Source organism: Athene cunicularia, assembly GCF_003259725.1.
Source record: "Athene cunicularia isolate RWA chromosome 3 unlocalized genomic scaffold, athCun1 chr3_part1, whole genome shotgun sequence".
Lineage (NCBI taxonomy): Eukaryota > Metazoa > Chordata > Aves > Strigiformes > Strigidae > Athene > Athene cunicularia.
In genome coordinates, this window is record NW_020799097.1 from 54,900,413 (window position 1) to 54,921,056 (window position 20,644).

The window sequence follows — 20,644 nt, forward strand, 5'->3', positions numbered from 1 at the left end:
TTTATTTTTGGCAAGATATATGTTATTTTAATAAAGTCTGAGATGTTTCTTCAGAAAGGCCCAGCAGAACTGAAGGTACCTCTAAGAAAACTTGACATAAAACTTGACATAAAACAAAGCCATACAGTACAAGGTTCAAACCAAAACATTTGCTTTTTGTAATGAATATGTTTGATTATTAAGAAAACACAAACCTACCATCTGCAGTTTTTTCTTATCCTTATTAGCATTACTGTGCACAGCCTCAATTGCAGTATGGTGTTTCCATGCCAATTCTTCTAAGGTCTTGGAATGAGCCTCCTTTAATTGTGCAGCCTCTCCTTCCAATCTTGCTTGCAATTTTATCAGCTCCTTCTCATAATATTCACGTTGTGTTTCCCTTGCTTCGTTTACTTTCTATAAAAGGGAAGAATAAAAATTTCTAGTAAATGGTAAAAAAAAAAATCTTAACAGTTTGAATAAAAAAATACAAAAATGTTACTGATAACATAAATTTACAAAACTTAATTTCCATATGAAACAAACTGAGTAAACACTAAGCACTGATTAAATCATTCAATAATGAAACAGGTAGTTTCAACATATCTGTGTAAAGCAATATGTCCTTACTAAAAATCTTTTTTTTTTTTTTTTTTTTCTCTATTTCATCTGGGGAAATAGCAATAAGGTATCAAGCCTATAGAAAATTTCAGTTCCATATTTTCAAACATGTTCAGCACATTTTCAGAGAATGGCTTTTTAAATTGTTCTTAAACAATTTCACATTTCTGCTTACTGTGACACTTTCGATACTAGGCTTCTACACATGAGGTCATAAATTAAATAAAATTTTTAAAAGATGTCCAAAGCAGTCTGAACAACATCTGACTTCCCTCTACTCTCACTTTGCACTCTACATTAGTCATTCTACATTCCTACATGAGATATACTTGGAACATACTAGTACTGGTTCGAGTCCCGTCATAGCAAACAAAAATTACAACATAATAGTTTTTTTCCTGAGAATTCTAGGTCTTTTGGTTTTATTCAACTAAAGCCAATAAGCTGTTTAACCTTCTCCAAGGCCAGAATTTGCTGCCTTTGTCGCTCATCCAGGCTCTGTGTTTTGCTTTGTAGTAAGTTTCTTTCCTCTTCCAGTTGGGATAGTTTTTCTTTTAATCTAGACTTTTCTGATTCCAAATCTCTGATTGTAACTTCTTGAGTCATTTGAGTAGCTTGAAGCATTCCAATGTGACCTAAAAACAAAACAGCTCTTCAAAACCTCACAGCACTGGTTTATATAATTGAAGTAGCTATTCATACTTCAGTGATTTCTAGTATAACTCTAGTGGAAGCTTTCAAATAGATCTCCATTACCTTCACTGCAATGCTTACTCTCCCCTCCACTTCACCCTTTTTTAGTTTTATTGTAAGATGTCCAACAACAGTAGAGTGCTTTGATCTGGGGCTCCTTTAGGTTCAAAATTTTCCTGGTTCAAAGTTGCATATTGACTCCAAAAGAAAGCAGAGGTAGGCAACGGTATAGACACAGACAGTCTATCTTGAACTTACCCCACCTAAAACCACACATTTTTACCCCGTGATAAGCTACACAGGAGAAAGCATAACATTGATATCTAATGGTAAAGATGTTATTGTTTTATCAAACTCATGATTTAGCCAGCATGCTAGTAGGTATAGCAGCTAAAACTATGTAAAACTTACGGAAATACATTTTGTTTATTTTGCTATAGGGATATGATTAAAAGATGTAACAGAACTCATTCTCTCTACAGTAAAGCATGATCTAAATCCCTGCAGATTAGAGGTTTGCTTTTAAGTTTTTCGTATTTATTTTTAAAAAAACATCTACAAAGCGAGACAATATAATCATCTGTCCTTCATACCACCAGTGGAAAAAAGTTTGACTTCAGAAATTTTTGTTCTCATTCTTAATTTATATCTGTATTATTGAAAATACTACTACTAGGTAACTGACTAAAGCAGTGAAACTCCAGTTATTCTGGGAGAAGTTGAGGGTGGGATAAAAAACTATTTTGGAAAAGAGAATGTTCCTGGGTTTGTTCAGTTGAACAGCTTAGAAGATGCTCCTATGTTTGTTCAGCTGAAAGACAAGAGAGGGGATATTCTCCCATTATTTTAACACCTCTGTAAAGCATCATGAAATCATACCTAAGCTGACATTCCATGTTGGAACGGGTTCTCCTGACAGAAACACGCAATTATCCCTTTCATAAATTGCATGACCTAGACACATTTGAAATATGCCTTTTAAAAATTAGCATATAATAAAATGAAGTGGTGACTAAACAGACTTTGAAGAATTATACAGAGATCCTTAACAGTTTCACTTAAAGAAAACATCCAGATAAGAAACTGTATTGTTTACTCAGAATAAATGTATTATTTTTATAGTCACTGCTTTTAGTAGAGATTTTTTTTTCACCCCCTCATTTTATCATAATGATAAAAAAATGACAGATTAGTTGAGTTCTAGCCACAAAGTATTGCTTTTAAATGTAAGTTACTAAGAAAGAGCTAAGAAAGTGGACTGTGTGTCACTTTCTCACAAGACAAAACCACTGAGCCTCCCAATTAATTTCCATCTGTGGTTAAAGCAAGATACATGTCAAAAAGGAAACTGTTTTAGCCTTTGTTGTCTGCGGACACCAATGTGAAGGAAGTGGGATACATAATGGAAGGTGGAGATAAGAAATGCTTCAAAATTAGCAATATTTTCATAAACAATGCACACCTCTAATTGTACTAAGCCCTGAAGAATTCTAAGAATCATTTTGTTGGTTTTGTTTGATAAAACTAAAACCAAGAAAAACTTAAGAAAATGGGTACACTTCTGTAACTATTCAAAAAACACCTTGTTTCAAAAGTTCAGCCATTTAAGAAATGTGTTTGCAAACCCAGATTTTGGAATGTAACAGGGAGAATAGTTATAAAAGAACTTTGTCAGGAAGTATTATGCATGCACATATTTTATATAGTACACACACTGATAATACCAACACAGTACGTGTTTCCCATTTCCCATGCTCTACTCAGAAGGTATGAAAAGCAGCAGTTTCCTTTCAAGCTTGAAATTTCAGGATAAATGGAAGAAGAGTATATTAATTTCTTACAGACTTAATACAGTGTTCTCAAGTTGTAACACAAGTAGTAAATATTTTCTATTGTCATTAAGTATGAGAATTTATTTTCTCTGAGGCAGGATTTTTGACTTCCAAATTGGAGCTGAATAATCAGAGGCGATGGGTGGGCCAGTGTCAAAAATCATTTCCAAACAGGCTGGTAACCAATTATGTGACATGGTAAGGGCTTGGTGGCACCACTGCAAAAAAGGGCTCCTGGTTCTTGTTGCACAGCAACGTGCTGTGAAGCAAAGATGTACTACTGACAGTGCCATTCAGCTCAGCAACACCATGGACACACTGGAATTTCTGGTACAGCTAAAAACCTCGGTGCCAGAGGCCAGTGCTGGACTCAGAGGCTAGCCAACTCCCTCCATGTCCTCAGTAATGCACAAAACCAGCCTGGATATTTAAGTTTATTTCCACTAGATCTGGAGCTGCCTGATGAATCCCTCCCATGCTTCTGCCCAGGGAAAGAAACAGGAATGGCTAAAGAGTATGAGAACAAGGGATTTTTCTCCCCAAGACTCTCAGGTCATTAATTTTTCTGAGTGCCTCATAATACACTTTTGGGAGGGTCAAATTCCTATTTGAGATCCTCTTAGCAGCAAGTCCATTCCTTTTAGCTGTAGGACCTTGCAGTCTTGGATCCCTGCTGGCTTCTAGACTGTCCAAACATATAGTCAGATTATTTCTAGCCCTTATCTTAGCCAGCTCATATATGCCACTTGTCTTAAGTACAAAGCTCTCCTAGGCAGCAGACACACTCATCAGTCCATCAGTAGGAACTGCTTCATTATTTGAAGGACAGAAATAAAACCTTGATAAAGGCCACAATCACACATTCATTTCAATGGCAATGCCACTTATAGCCAGTTAGTTGTAAGCTATTACAGTAAATCATTACAGTATTAGTAAGTTAAGGCTGTGAAGTATTGTCTGTCCCTAAGGCTGACTGGCACAGTCCGGCAACATCCCAGCCTTCAGAACAAGGTGACATTACCCAAACTGACTTTTGGGAAGGGTCCTGGGCTTGTGCTAATTTGCGTGGATAATAATCAGGTATGTCTACAATCGGACTAGTTCAACAAAGCCAAAGATAAGCCAGGGGCTTATTTCAAAGCCTACAATACTACCTATAGTATAGTTAACCAAGTACAAGTACCTGGGGCCAGGCCCTACCACTAAGCAGTTTATCAGAGAGATAAAGCCAATGAGGGAAAACACCCACATGTGTACAACCAAGTCTTAAACCATTTTCTGTGCCTTTCCATATGCCAACAAGCACAGAGAACTGAAGAAAACAGCTATTAAGGAAAACCTAAAATACTTATTATCTGAAAAACTGTAAACCTTCTGACAGTAGGTGTAAAGCAAAGTACCACAGTCTCAGCAAAAAGACAAGGCAACTGAAAAAGGACAGAGGAAGAGGAAACATGTCTCAGTGACTATGTGGAGAACAGATACACAGCAGAAGCTTTCTGTACAAGTGTAGTTAAGGCAAGAAATTCCAAGGCCTGGAGATACATATACCCCATACAAAGCAGAACATTTGGACAAATAAAACCACAAAAAGAGATTCTTAAATACAATGCATGCGATATCAAAACAGTTTAAAAACCCCCCAAACTTGTCAGAAATTTCTATGGATAGCATTGAACAGTCTTCAGGCACCCTAAACCTGCACAAAGTTAACAGAAAAAGGAAAGACTAGAATAAAAAGATGAAGTTCATTTCCAGATTAAGTTACTGACATACATACTGGCTTTGAGAACAAGATCAGTGGCCTGCTGCTGTAAGCGCTCTCTAGCAGCTGCTAGCTCACTTTCCACTTCTTTGTGTTTGCTTAACAAGGACATCTCCTCCTCCTTCACATCATCTAGCTGTTTTTGAAGAACCTAGAGGAAGCATAGTATAATGCCTGTTATGATATACAATCACGTAAATTTAAATGAGCATTAGGTTAAGATGTACAGACAAGGCCTTTCAGCAAATAAGTTTTATTCATACAAAAGCTGAAATCTTGTAATATTGCTGCCATGTTCATTTTGTATTATATGTTTTTCAAAAAATACTGTTGAATTGTTACAAGATACTGAATACGACAAGAACACATAAGAGATGTGACAATAGTTAAAGAGGTATATGAAAAATAAATACAGTAAAATGGTCCACAGAATTTGGGGGCAGACTTGAGAAACTTGGTTTCTGATGTCTGAGAGTTCTTCACATTAAAGAATACATTCTATGTTCACAGTAGTTTACACTGTCTTTCATTGCAACTGTAATTGTTTAGTACTGATACATATTAAGCTGCACATGGATATACATTATATGAGAGCTAGGCAATTAGTTAAATCAAACTTTTAGTATATTTTAAGTCTGATGTACTGATTCACAATAGCATACCTTGGGTAGTGTGGTGATGATGATGTGTTCTCAGCCACGCAGGAAGGAAAAGGAAATATTTTTCTGTTTTTTAAAAGAAATCTAAATTTCTCATTGTTCAAGTCACTGAAATAGTAAAGGGTCATTTCAGAACTAAAGCCAGACACAGAATTGGGGAAAACACTGGGCAGGACATGTAATGAAACATGGACACCAGAAGTGATGAGATTAGGCATTTGATCACCTCATCCATGATGATCAGAGTACAACCTGACTTTAAAATCTGCTGTGAACACTGTACTAGACTCTCTTGTTTGGAATGAAGAGGAACTCCTTTAATGCAGGGATGATCAATATACAGTGAGTTTCCTCTTTGCTGCAGCTTGCCAGAAACCCACCTCCTTGATGTTGTCAATTGAAAGGCAAGAGTTCTGCTTCATTAACTGAACCAAGCTGGAAATTAACTTTTAGAAGGCACCTTGGGAAACTGGAAAAAAGGTATTCCATATTTAATATCTGATAAAGGTAGCAGTCTTCTTTCACTACACCCTGTAGTCAAGAAAGAATACTCCAAAAGATGAGCTGGAATTAGATTGTAAATGGGAAAAGCTCATGGTCAGCTCTACTCAAGCTCTCGGATCTACTCAATGATGCTTTCAAAATCACTATGACCATCACTATTAAGGTACTTCTGATTTTGAAACTTGAGAGTAACTACAAATGCAAAAGACAAGATACTCATGCTTACCCATAGAAATTACTGTTCTTCAGGCCTCAGCACAGCTACCAAAATGCAAGCAGAATCTTTTCTTTCAAGCCCAGCATACCCAGTCCTTTTTTTTTTTTCTGACCAAAAAAAAAAAATCTGTATTTTTGGGCTGTCTTATCCTTTAGGGACAAGAAACTAGTTTCTTAACAACACTGTGTTGTTTTTTAACCTGGTAAGCATCTAAGCACCATCTAAGCTCGCCAACTCACTCCTCCCATACTGGGATAAGAGAGAATCAGGAGAGTAGAAGTGAGAAAACTCAGGTGTTGAGAGAAAGACAGTTTAATAGGTAAAAAGCCACACACACAAGCAAAACAAATCAAGGAATTCATTCACTCCTTCCCACTGGCAGAGAGGTGTTTAGTTATCTCCAGAAAAGCAGGGCTACATCACTTGTAATGGTTACTTGGAAAGGCAAACACTGTAACTCCAAACATTCCCCCTTCTTCTTCCCCCAGCTTTATATGCTGCGCATGACATCATATGGTATAGAATATCCCTCTGGTCAGTTGGGGTCAGCTGTCCCAGCTGTACCTGCTCCAAACTCCTTGTGCACTCCCAGCTTCATCACTGGCAGGGTGGGGTAAGAGGCAAAAATGGCCTTGGCTCTGTTTGACCACTGCTCAGCAATAATAAAAACATCCCTATGTTATCAACACTGTTTTTAGCACAAATCCAAAACATAGCCCCATGCTAGCTACTATGAAGAAAATTAACTCTATCCCAGCCAAAACCAGTAAATACTGAAAACGTGTGCAGTGTTTCAGTTACTGCTTGCAAATACATAATTCAAGATGTTATAATAAAACATTTAGAAAGTCATCTTTTTTTTCTTACCTCCTACAGACCTACTTTTCTTAAGACACAACTTGTTTAGGCAAGGGAGTCACTAATGATCTCTACAAGCAAGACTGCACTGAATACAGAATATTCATTGTACTGTCAGTGGTGTGACATTCCCGCCAAATACATTTCTGCAAGAAACTAGTCTAGGTAAGTTGTTTCTCAATTTTTCCAGCAAGCATTTCAGTTTGTCAGCATAACATCTCAAATGGTACTAGTCACTAACAGCCTCCTTCCCTCTCACTTACCTCACCCCTTCCTCCCCTCCTCTCCCCCCTTTTTTCCCCTTTCTTTGTGGGGAGGGGAACACAGATTGGTTTGGGGTTTTTTGTCTGCTCTTTAAGTGGTAACAGTTTTGAGTATTCTATTGAGTATACTACACTGAGTAGTAGGACTAGAACAACCAAGTTCTATTCAAGAACAGCTGAAAGGGAGAAGACCAAAACTTCCTCCTGGGTAGAGGTTTCTAGATTCTACAGGAATATAAAGTACTATTAATTCACTCCGGGGAAATTAAGCACATTAAGTTGACTTTAAAATATAAATTATTTTTAAAATTTTGAGGTAAACGACAAGTAAAGTCAAGTAAAAAGTGACAGAAAATTAAGTTTACATGTTCCAACCACCTCAACCTACCAAGCCTTATGGAAAGACAGCATAAACAGGAAAAGAAAATTCACAGTCTTGGGAACAAGATAACATTGGCCTCACCTGAACATTGTTTTCTGCTGTACCAAGAGCCACCTGAAGTTTTTGGCATTTTTCCCGTAGACTGGCAGCTTCATCCTGGACCATTTGCAATTCAGTTTTAAGCTTTCCCAGATTCTTCCGTAACATACTTTCCTGGTTTTGAAATTCTTTCCTTAGCTCCACTTCTTTTTCTTTGCAAGCATGTAGACTTTCTGCTGTAAAAAGCTGAGATCTTTTCAGAGAATCAAGTTCATGTTCATAGAAGGACTGTGCTTTGCTGAGTTTACCTTCATAGTCCTCAATGAGTTTTTTTCTTTCCAGCCTTAATTCTTCAACCTTACTGTTCAAGTCTTCCAGCTCCAGTCTATGCAATTCCTCCAGTTTTTCTTGTCCCTTACTTAAAGTAGCATTCTGACTCTGTTGAGTCTTTAGAAGTTCTTGAATCTCAAGCCTGTGGGCAGCTCTCAAGTCTTCCAGAGCTGTACGTTTGTCCTTCTCATACTGCACTTGCAACTGTATGAAACTTCGTAGTCTTTCCTCAAATTTCTTTCTGATCTCTTCTACTTCTCTTGACATGGTCACTACACGTTGAACATGCTGAGCTTCTGCACAAAGCTGCATATCTTCAACTCTACCTTTATAAGCTTCAAATTCTGTCAAAGCCTGATGTTTCATCTTTTTATGATCTTCCAGTGACTCTTCTAAAACCTGGATCTTTCTCTTCAGATCCATTTCTTCTGCAACTTTACTTTTATACTGCAAGATCTTCTCTCTGGTCTCTGCAAGAATTTGTTGAATTTCTTCTTCATGAGCATCCTTAAGGGCTTGGATAGCAGCTTCATGTTCATCATTTTTAGTGTTCAAAGCATATATTACCTACAAACATGAAATAATATTATATTAGAGGCATTCTGGTTATCTTAAATCATAAGAAAAACACCTAGGCACTCTGAACGTTACTTTGACAATCTACGATATTTTCACTGAAGGAATAACCCACTAAATATCATTATGAATGTGACTGTATAAATGCTGTATTAATCATGACAATTCTATACACCATGTAGAATAGTTTTTCTATACTTTCTAACTTATAATTTTCCTGATTAAAGTTTTGCCTTTATATGCACATTGTTTCTGTAAACACCACTGGGAAAAAGCACATTCAACACACTGAAAAACATTTATTTAAAAGAAAAGTATAGCCTAAAGAAATCTGAACAGAGGTTTTCTGTCAGAGAATAACACACGCAGAGTATACATTACAACATGAAATTAAATTGGAACAAACCCCAAATCTCAATTTCCTCCTTTCAAAATGCTAATCATTCTTAAACATTTCAGTTTAGAAGCATTTAAAATGCAAACATTGGTTGTTTTGGTTTGAAGGCCTGATGGTTGCTCAGATACAATTTTGGTTTTCATAGCTCATCTAGTAGGCATCCTGTGTAAGCTCACCCACTTTCCAGCTAATAAGTCAGCTGAACAGAAGAGTAATTGGTAGGACAGCCAACAGTGTGTGGAGCCCCAGGAGCTAAACAGCCCAAGAAGGCTGTGAAAGAAGCAGAGATGCCTAACTTTCAGTGAAAATTTTAAAGTAATTACATACATTCTATGGGATGTTTCAATTGCACAACAACATAGTAGGTCATCTATTTTTAACTAGGAAGTACTCTCAACAGTATAGAGATATGGATAAGTATGTGTTTATATGTATATATCAGTGAATAAACTATTCATGCAATAAGTGGTTTTAATACAGTATTTTATGTACCAAGAACTCTAGCAAATCTCCACATCCCCCAGATATGTTTACAGGCAGCAGAGCTATAAAACATAGCTGAGGGAAAAAAAAAAAAAAAAAAGGTCTTCTGATTAGTATATTTTGTGTATCTTAAAAATGATCAAGAAGCAGAGAACTTAGAACAAAGCTGCACTTTAGGTATTTTGCTTGGAGCTTGTTGGGGTTTTTTTGTTGGGTTTGTTTGGGTTTTTTGTTGTTTTTGGTTTTGTGGGTTTTTTTATTTCTTCTTGTGAGGACAGAGCCTAGACCAGTCCTCCATTAGCACTGAGCTAGAAAACAGGAAGATTGCACTGATTTGCCTTCAGGGCCAAGAAATATGAAGGCCAGAATTGCTCTCCTGGCACCAAGGAAAGTCTATGTTCTAGACTGGAGAAAGTGGCTACAATCAAGTGTTTAGACAAGTTATAAAGTTCAAAAGAGTTTTCACAAGTGAAAAAACAGATTGAATATTTTGGCCATGAAATATCATAAGTTCTATTTTCTGGGGGTTTTTTTACTTGTCTTTTTTTTTGTTTTGACTTTTTTTGTTGGGTTTTTCTTGGGGTTTTTGTTATGTTGTGTTATTTAAGATTTTTTTGTTGGTTTTGTTTTGGTTTTTTAAATATTTTAGACACTACATTCTAAATTTTATTGTCTGAAATAAAGGCATAGCATTCTGGTATCTGTGACAAAAAAACTAAAAAGGTGAGGCTTTGGATTTAAAAAAGTTCTGAAACAGTATCAGAAAGAAAAAAATAAACAGCCACGCTCATCTTTATACAGCAAGGAAATCACTTTGGAAAAAAAAAAAAAAAAATCACAAACCCCAGTTTAACTTACATTATTCTAATTAATTTTTTCTAACACAGGCACACACTATTCCATGAAAGAGGGGGGAAAAGGAGCTCTTTCATGGTTTTGGTAAGTGTTCTAAATACGGCTAATATCTCTGCAGGCAGCAGGTAGACTTTGTGACTTTCTTTCTCACTTGAAAAAAAAATGATTTTTCCTACTGCAGAAGAGCTTCATGGTTCAGAGACTCCAAGAACTCCTTCAGTACATTGCAAAAAAACAGCAACAAAGCCACATGCAATTCCATTAGAAGAATCACAAGTATCACTGCCATGTTCCTCACCCAAGGTTTGAACCTTTTATATTCTCATTGTCTTTGCTGATATCAGTAGTAACCTCTGACCACAAAGCTTTCACCTCCCTTCTGTCACCAACATACGGTCTCAGCTGCCAGATCCCAAAGGTCAGCTTCCCCGTTGTTTAAGTGGAGTGCAGTGTTCAACTTCTTTGTTCACATCAGAAACACTTTGAAAACAGAGGGGTTTATTTTTTTTAAAACTTACATTCAGTGTCTTGCATAAAGAGGCATTAGTTTTGGTTGGAGAGTCTAGACAATGTCATTAGAAAGGTATTAAAAAAACCACACTTATGACCAGGCTATTCTAATAAGTATTTGCAGAACACTAGGTCAAATCCATGCGCAAAACAGACCCTGACTCCTGTCTTTGTAAACAAGAGTGCCATAATGTTCTTCCTCACTTCAGGCAGCGTTCCAGTCTCAGGTTATGCAGCACTATAATCTGCAGTAAGTATAAATCATAGTATTTTCAAGGGTATTATGTTTTGGCAATGGGCTCCTCACTGAAAATTGCAAGTGAAACATAAGCCTATATGTAATGTCAGATTCAGATCTTTAAATTCTCATGATCCACTTCCTCCCTATAAAAAGCACTGAATATCTACAAATTCAATAAGCACCATTCATCGCCTAAATGAAGAATATGGGTGTCTTATGGAAAACATAAAAATAAAATGCACTCAACAATGTCATATCATATGTTCTTCAGCAACCTAAATAACAGCTCTATCAAATTACACTATTATAAACCTCAGTATTTTTAAAGTAATGGAATACCTATGTCAGATTTTATCTTTGAGAATTGATGCACTGTATTAGCATAGGAACATAGATAAAAAGTCTGTACTAACTGAAGCAAAAGCAACAGCATGTCAATGAAATGAATGCATAAAATGAAATACATTGGAACAAATGAATATATTTAATGTTCTAGCTAAAATAAATAGTTCCTGCTCAAGGAAGTTTCTGAAAACTGAGAGGCATTAAGGTTTTAAAAGTTGGAGGTAGGTAGATAAAACAAGTTTTGCACACTATTTTTAAACCAGAGGATGAGCCATTTCCTAAGCATGCTTGTAAATGCCTTTTAAAATGCTTTAAAAATAGCAGTTGTTTTTTCAGTACAACTGCATATTACTAAGAAGCATAAACCACTCATTTGAGTAATTCACAGGTTTTCCAGTTCCACACTAAATGCATCATACACACTGAAGTTATCAGATGACAAAAAAAAAAAATTAAATTGTGCTTTACTGTATCTTCAGTTAGCATATCATTCCAGAGGTAGACAGAACCATACTGTCCCCAAGAATACCGAGATTGACAGCTAAAAGCCTCAATACTTTACAGTAACATAATTAGTATTTCAGTAGATTCTTATTAATATGTGTCTTGGTCTAAGAACTACAACAGAGGAAGCCAGTAACAATAACAGTAATAACCTTTTTTTATGCCAAGAATTATATTCTATGTGGTAATGTTAAGCAAGTGCGTTGCTGCATTACCTTTGGTGTCTTGAACTACATGGAATACCAACAACAGTGTTTAAGATGGTGGCTGAAAGATGAGAATTTGTCTATCTGGCTGAGAAATATTTTTTACTTCAAAACAGATGTTATGGTTTGGAGAGCTGGCTAACTCTTGCATGGTCAGCTGCACTTTGGTCATCTGCTTCTGCCAGCAATTTAGTCACGATGGAATGCTTTTCTAATTAAAAAAATATGTAATTCACCTTAATACTAGTATTAGGTGCCAAATGTATTTTGCAGCACAGAAAGTACCTTAAAAAAATGTGGTGGTTCATCCTCTAATTTTACATGGAAACAGGAACTGACACCTATGAGAAAGAGACATCACTATACATCACACAAACATCAACCTTATGTCTCTGGTAAAGCTTCACTTCAGACTTAAGATGCGGGTCCCTGGGTGAAAGCACTATATTCAGCCTAGCTCAGGTGAAGTGTCTTTTCCCAGTGCTGCTGCCTGTGAGCACTGATGCTGTCTGTACCCGCTAGTCTGAAACACCAGAGCCTCCAGAGACACCCCAAGACTTTGACAGTATTGCACACCTGTTTAATGAGCTACACAACTACAGTGCCAACAAGGAATTGGTCATGCATCAACTGTTAATGATTTGGAACGCAGACCAATGAGCCTGACCTACCCTTGCTATCTGAGGACATAAGAACTGCTAAAGGCAGGAAGAAGATACTGGGAAACAGTAACAAGGGTTGGTTTGGTTTGTTTTTTGGGTTTTTTTTTTAGGGACAAGTCACACCCCACAGATACAGTAGGATGCAGAGAAATTTTGTCTACATCAAGAGACATCAAAAAACTTCGAGACATTATTACGAATTAATTTTATATAGAAATTTATCTTTTACTATAGTCCAGAACGATCATACTTTTTGTTACAATGGCTATTGCGTTCATTTTTCCCTTTCTTTTTATGTTGACCAAATAGTGCCAAATAATGAGAAGTATGTTATATTTAAGCATTTAAGATTTAAGTATTATGATCAATGAGAGGTCAATTTTGGACAAGTAAAATAACCAATTTAAAACCCAGAATAAGTTTGCTTTTACTGGACAAGTTTCAGCTCCCTAGTACATTACAAAAATATAGTAATACAGGAAAATACTTCAAAGGTATTTAAAACAGTCTTTCTGAAAAGCTGTCCACAATCAGAGTACATTCTTACAAATTTATTACCACATACAAAGGAGGCAGCCAATTGTAACATAACTATTTTATTCCTTCTCATACACTGCTATCCAGACACTGAACACCACAAAATAAGCTCTGAATATTTTTCCATATAGTCTTTGAAGTTGCATTTTTTTAGTAGGAATTGGGTTTTTTCCTTAAATTGTAATCAAGAGGTAATCCTGTGCACAACATTTAATGGGGAAAGACAAGTTATTGCTAAATCTGAAGCCCCTCTTTAAAAAGCCATATTATGTATACCAAAAAATCCTTTTTTTTTTTTAAAAAAAAAAAAAAAAAAAAAGCAACCCCTTCCTTTATCTAGAAAGACCTTTTCTTCCCTTATGGAAAATACTGCAAATACAGATGCTTTGCCAATCCAGTCCTTCATGCTGCTGGCAGCACAACAGAAACAAGCCTAGAACTTCAGGCCACAATCGCTCAGACATCCCAGAGAAGGTGGAAGGCAGGCACTTGTTCTTCAACTGTCTGGTTCACTGCAAGTCATCTTAAACACTTGGGCTAGTGCATTAGGGGCACAGCATGATGAGCAGGGAAGAGACAAATATGGTCTGCAGCTGTAAAAGTAGTGTCCCCCACCAATACCATCTCCCCAGAAAAGCTGATCTAATTACACCAGTCCTTTGAGATAAAAATCCACAGACAGGGAGAACTTGAAAATTCCCCTCCCCCAAAATATACCCCCTCAGAAAATGTACTATGAAAATATCATTTAGCTGTTCAACAGATCTAATGCAGTAATTCAGTTTAGACCTAAGTAAAATTTAGCACTTTATTCCTTTAGAAGTTCTGAAAACAAATACTGAATTATTTTTATTACTGCGACAAGCTTTCCTAAGTAATCTCCAATGTTGACTGCTTACAATTAATTATTTAAAGAATGATACTATGAAGTTCAGCATAATTTATTTCCAGGAACAGAACATTAACAGATTCCCACTTCTAACCTAACATTCAAGCTTTAAGTGAAAACAAGTGACAACATTTTTCATTTTCACACCTGTTATTTACACTTAATTTTCTACAGAAGAGAAGTCTTGATAAGTCAGAGGACTAACACACTAACATCTAAGCTGATAATTAAACAGGGGGAAAAATATTTAGTACTTTCAGGTTTCTTGATGTTCAGTACCATACACATATGGCATAAAGCCTCACAGGGGCACACACACACACCCCTAAAGACACTTTCCTCATGTTCCTAAACACATGCTCGTCAGGTACCTGTAATATGATGTGCTGATAACCCATTTCTACTTTCTGAACTTCCAAGTACTGGTGAGGATCACATTAACTACTTAACTTACACAAATAAACAAAACACAGGAAGGACTGTATGACCTACATCAACTCTTCTTAAGTATTTGCCTGAAAATCCCACTGGTTGAAAAGATCCACTTGCATTTACAGCTCAGCATATTTATAAATCATTAAAAGGCCTGTACCTTATAATTTAATTATCAGAAAAAGGCATGCCACATTCCAATTATCTGTGGAGTAAGAAATGTCCTCACCCAGAGAACAGATACAGAGCATGTTTCAGCACAGAGACAGACTGGCCAGCGAGTCCAGTTTGGTCATTCACTGTTGCCCTTTCCCCTTCCCCTACATTTGTAGGGGACAAGTGAGAGGCTTTCTGGGAGCTAACCAGGAGCTTTCCGTTACAATACGTTCTTGGAAATAGCCACTTCATCCAAATCCAGGAACAGGAATAACCATTAACAAGCCAACCAGTTAACAGAAATCAAAAGCATGCCAGCAGGTAAATCTGCTACAGAGCAGCTATAGAACACTCTGCAATCAAAGACTCAACAAAAGGAGCGCATTACCTGCACCACATTTGAATAGACCAACATACTGAGCAACAACAGGAATACAGGGTTCACAAGATCAGAAGACACGCAGCCTGCTGCCAGGAGTCAGAAATGGTTTAAATCTCAGGTCTCTGGGTCAGGACACAGAAAATGCTACCTACTAAATGATTTTAGCAATCACTGGTGAACTGAAACACAGTTCACTCATTACAAGGGGCAGAGTGGGCGATTAATCAGGCTGTGTTGCTCCTTCTGCTCTAGCAGCTGAATGTCTCCAAGACGGGATCTCACCAGTGGAACACCTTAGGAGGACAAAAGGGGATTTGACAGAGACATCAGTGCATATGTGAGGCTGACAGAATTAGATACCTGGGGGAAACACCATTCCATTCAGTAGAGCAAGGTCTTTGACTGGATGTGTGGGGTCCACTGCAGGACAGATAGCATCCTGTTATAGTTAGTAGAATTATTTTTTTTTCCTTATATGGGTAATCTTGGATGTGCTGCAGAAAATGCACAAGTGGGATATTTTCCTCATCCCAACAAATTACAATGGAGCAAACAAATTTGTACCAGTGATGAGTTAAGTTATGCCACATAAGATAACTGTACCCAGGTTTCTCAAGAAAAAGAGAGGAAATAAAAGCAGATACCACTTACAAATATTTATCAAAATACAATTAAAAAATAGGACCCCTTCTAGTGTTTCCCTTCCAGAAAACAATGCAGTAATTATGGAAGGCATGTGATGTTTGATGGAAGGGAAAAAAAGAGGAAAAATTACTTGCCAATAGGCAATATAGATTGTCATTTTGGGGAAGAGGTGAAGCTGTTATTCCTATTGAGACATGAAGATAGAAGGGAAGAAAAAAAGGAGAATAAATATTAGATACAACATGCATTAGATAGAACATGTAGGCCCTATATCCTGAAAGCTACTCTAATTTGGTTTTGAGGATTTTCATAGCAAAGTTACTTAGAAAACAAGCAAACAAAACCACTGATGAAATACAAGTTCATTTTATATGACTTTAAAAGAATCATGGCCTGGCTAAGGCATGACAGTCAGATACAATGCTGCACCACGCAAATACAATACAGCCCTCGGAATACCTTAATGAGGCAAAAGCTCAGGTGCAAAGCAAGCAGATGAAGTCATGCAAACTAGAAATACAGATGAAATGGAAAGAGCTATTTGACAATAATAGCATAGGACTGTGAGACATGAGCTGGATATTCTGTTGAATAACATTAGCCACTGACTAGAAGTAATGTCTAAGTCGCTTGTTAAAGAATGCTACAGATGGATGACCTACTAGCCAGATTCAATTCAACTAATTTTCAGGAGTAAAACATCACAGAATTATCTGCACAATCTTGAAACAAAACAGTTTTCACATGAGGAAAAAGTAGACTTTAAGACCTTGACAGAAAGATGAAAAGCAGCTGGATACAAGTAGAGCACACTTCTTTACTACAAACCAAATTATACAGGACCACTTCCCCAGTTACATGGCAGACATCACCACTGCTGCTTTGTATGATGTGGCACTTAACCCCCACTTGGCTAGCACATGACATTTACTTCTGAGAAAAATGCTCAGCTGTCCTACACTTGCATTGCTGGCTCTAATGGAGTTACTTAAGCATACAGTGTTCAGCAATCCAATTCCATACATTTATTTTAAACTGTTCTTAACTACAGCTATTTCTAAGCAGTGTATTTACCTGTGTGATTGAGACATTTAGCTTTGTTAACTGCACATAAGTTTGCTTTCTGTGCCAAAGTGTGAAACCAACTTGCAGAGTAAGTCAGAATAGAGTTTACTGTAAGTTTAAATCTGACAAAAATATTTTCATGATGACAGAGGTCAATACAACCCAAGAAAACACTGCAGAATGACTGTTATGAAAGAGGAAAACTGTTTTAAAAAAGCTTCAAAAGTTAGCCAGAGTGGGAGCAAATACCAGCAGAAAATAGTTTAACTGTTTTGTCACAGTTCCTTGGAAATCAGTACCTATTTTTCAACTTGGCCAATATCTGTAACTCAAGGTAAGTAGCTCTGCTACACAAACATTATCAAATACAGCAGTTCTTCACAAAGCTTCTCAAACTTCCAACACTATGACTTAAAAATTATTTGATTCATCCTATATCAGCATTGTTTCAGAACTTCATTACAGAAAACACAGACACAGTATTACTATGCCTAGCAGGTAATTAAAGCAGATGGAAACTTGCTCCTTTCCTTTTACAGTTTCTGTATTTTGTAAATCAGATTGCATCCTGATTGTCATTCAAGCCACAGTTAATGAAGTTGGATTCTTTTTTCCAGATTTAATGTCATTCAGAATTTCCCTCTCTCTGCATTTGTTTTTGGTTTTGTTGTTTTGTGGTTTTTTTTAAAGGAAGACGTATTACCTCATTCACCACTGCACTTTCCACCTTTTCTTAATAAAAAGCAATTCATATTTTTCATTGAAAGAGTGACCGCATATGAAAAGAACAACAGCCTTTTGGTGAAAAATATGAGAGATGGCACTTAGAAAGTGAGTTTTCTTCAGTGGGATCAAATGACTTAAAGGATGATATTCACTGATACTGAAGTGAGATCCTAAAAGGATGACTACAAGTTTTCTGCAAAAATATTTCAACAAATCCTACACACTTATTCTTAATTTAGAGTAAAAAAAATCATTTACATAAAAGGAATAAGATTGGACAGCTGATTCCATTTATTGTCTGGAAGCAAACCTTAAGTTCTTCTATTCTGTTCTAAATTTTTTTTTTTTTTTAAAAAGCCACTATATAAATGATGATTATACTGTGTTAGACATTTATGTCAATATAATTGCTATTTTAAGTCTCCCATTGCTTTGGCTAGACTTGGCTAAATTATTCTTGATACAATCATATCTGTACTTTCATCAACTTTATTTTAATCAGAAAGAAATATTTAAGTCGTAGTTATTTGTACTAGACAGAAAAATAAGTCATAAGACTCAAAATAATCTACAGTCTAAAGAAATTATTGTCCTATTTTCTTCAAAATCTATTTCCCTGCTTTATCATTCAAGATATCTTTCATTCTAACTCAAGAATAACAACTTATTCTTAAATCTTAATCTAGTCCACCTTCAAACCTAACCCCCTATTAACTTTCACTATCTTAAGTGTCATGTTTTTAAATGTTTAGTTTTCACTAGATATTTATGATGAAAAGCTGTCTGGTCATTAACTGGCTTTGGATTTCTCCATACATGGCCCAGCTAGAAACACACAGTTTTCAAATGACCACATAAGACAAGTTGTCTTGCTTTTTAAAAAAATAAATAATTATTGTCAAAGTACTCAATAAAATGGGAACTGAAGCTAGAATTAAAAACTTCAACTATTTAAAATGAAAGGGATTTGGTTTTTTCTTTTACTTGGCAAAGGAGGGAGGGAGGAAAGCAGGGATGGTAGAGACAGAAAAACACTTGTGGAAATTTAAAATAAAATGAAGCATCTGCATTTCTAAATCTGCTCTAGAGGATATCCAAAGCAATATTTTTGAGTGCTGTCACCTGAAAACATCACAAGTATTTTTGGATAAATTGTAAATAAAATTGACACTAAAGAAAAATGATCCCTTTTCCTCTTAGCTTGCCTGTAAACCTGAAAGAAAGGCATAGGCAGCATCATTTATATGTGCTATTCATTCTTACTGATGAATCCTCAAGTCCTGGGCTGATGAAAACATTAGCAAAAGGTTTCTGGTATCCCACCTCCCCAAAGAAACAACAGCACTGTATGATAAGCCAGAGAAAAGGTCTTCCCAGTTTCACCGCACCATCAAAGCAAAGTTCATTTCCACACTCTCTCTGCCTGCAGGTACTTTCCCCTCAGTGCTTGATGTTTTTTCATGCCTATTTCCTCAAGAACTTCTGCAGATTCTATGCAATTCCAGTATCTAGTGGTTCCCCACAGCAGAAGAGACCAGTCAGCAAGAATATACCATGCAGCCTCTACAAAGCAAAGAGGAATTTCTCACCAGTGGTTTGAAAGGCACACTGGAAAACAAGTCCATTTCTTGCTCATAACTGTCTCTCTACTTTTCAGGCTTGTTTAAGGGAAGGAAAGGCATGGAACTTTCCAAACAAGTATGCAGCTATGCAGGAAAGAAATACTAGTGAAAAGCATACATTGCAAGACTCCCAAACTTGGTGTTTTTATCTACAGCACTTTTCACTTTATGTAACACCTTAACTACTAGTCATCTCTGGAATTTTAATGGTAAATGCTAATTTTCCAGAATTAAAAAAAAAAAGGAAACTCCAAACAGAAACTTGTTTATTCATGGGATTTTTAATAACTGCAGAAGAATTTGAGCCACTTTCCAGAAATATCATACTACCTTGATGTAATTTCTCTTTCCTTTCTCTGGGAAAAGTGATACACATTTTAACGAAAAAAATAAAATTCATGTTCAAACTAAGGATTGATCACTAGGCTGCTAATTTTTTTATGTCACAGGAGCAAAAAGATTAAGCAAGCAAAGAAGGTGGCACAGTCACTTTTGCTCAAATCATACCACTTGACAGTCCAAATTTATTCTCATAGGATACTTCCCAGTAACCTACAGGTATCTATCATACAATGAAAAACATTCATAGTTCATAACTACCTCTCAGTATTTACACAATACTGTCTATTAGTTGTCATTTCACATCAACAACTGAAAGGTTTGGCATATTAACGACTATAGAAACAACATATATACAGGATCACAGAAGGGCTGAGGTTGGAAGGCCCCTCTGGAGGTCATGGAGTCCAACTTCCCTGCTCAAAGCAGGGTCAGCTAGAACATATTATAGTGGGCCTTGCTCAAGTGGGTTTTGAGTATGTCCAAGGAAAGAGATTCCTCAACCTCTCTGGGCAACCTGTTCCAATATTTGACCATTCTCAGAGCAAAAGAAGTGTTTTCTTATGCTTAAAGGGAATTTCCTGTGTCTTATTTATGTGCCTATTGCCTCATCTTTTCATAAGGCACCACTAAGAATATGTCTGCTCAGTCTTTACTCCCTACCATCTGGTATACACACACATTTGTAAGATCCCCCTGAGCCTTCTCTTCTCCAGGCTAAACAGTCACAGCTCTCTGCCTCTCCTAGTATAACAGATGGTCCAGTCCTTTAATCATTTTAGTTGCCTCTTGCTGGACTTGCTCCAGTATGTCCATGTCTCTCACATACTGGGGAGCCCTGAACTGAACTCAGCACTCCAGGTGTATCTCACCAGTGTCGAGTGGAAAGGAAGGATCACCTCCCTTGAGCTGCTGACAATGCTCTTTCTG

The 20,644-nt window shown here is 36.6% G+C and overlaps 1 protein-coding gene across 12 annotated transcripts in view; it reads right to left on the minus strand.

The window, feature by feature from the left end:
- FAM184A (family with sequence similarity 184 member A) overlaps positions 1-8,707 on the minus strand; it is a 50,158-nt gene extending 41,451 nt beyond the window's left edge. For 11 of the 12 annotated variants that reach the window (XR_003398005.1, XR_003398006.1, XR_003398004.1 and 8 more), the window contains exons 1-4: positions 7,855-8,682; positions 4,906-5,041; positions 1,054-1,235; positions 199-396 (exon numbers count right to left, since the gene is read on the minus strand). Coding sequence is in view for 9 of the 12 variants with exons in the window: in XM_026845000.1 (XP_026700801.1) it covers positions 199-396; positions 1,054-1,235; positions 4,906-5,041; positions 7,855-8,565 (1,227 nt within the window). In the remaining 3 variants the exon portion in view is untranslated. Of the gene's footprint in view, positions 1-198; positions 397-1,053; positions 1,236-4,905; positions 5,042-7,854 lie in introns of all 12 variants that reach the window. The other variant, XM_026845004.1, reaches the window with a different exon arrangement.
- Between the last annotated feature and the right edge of the window lie 11,937 nt (positions 8,708-20,644).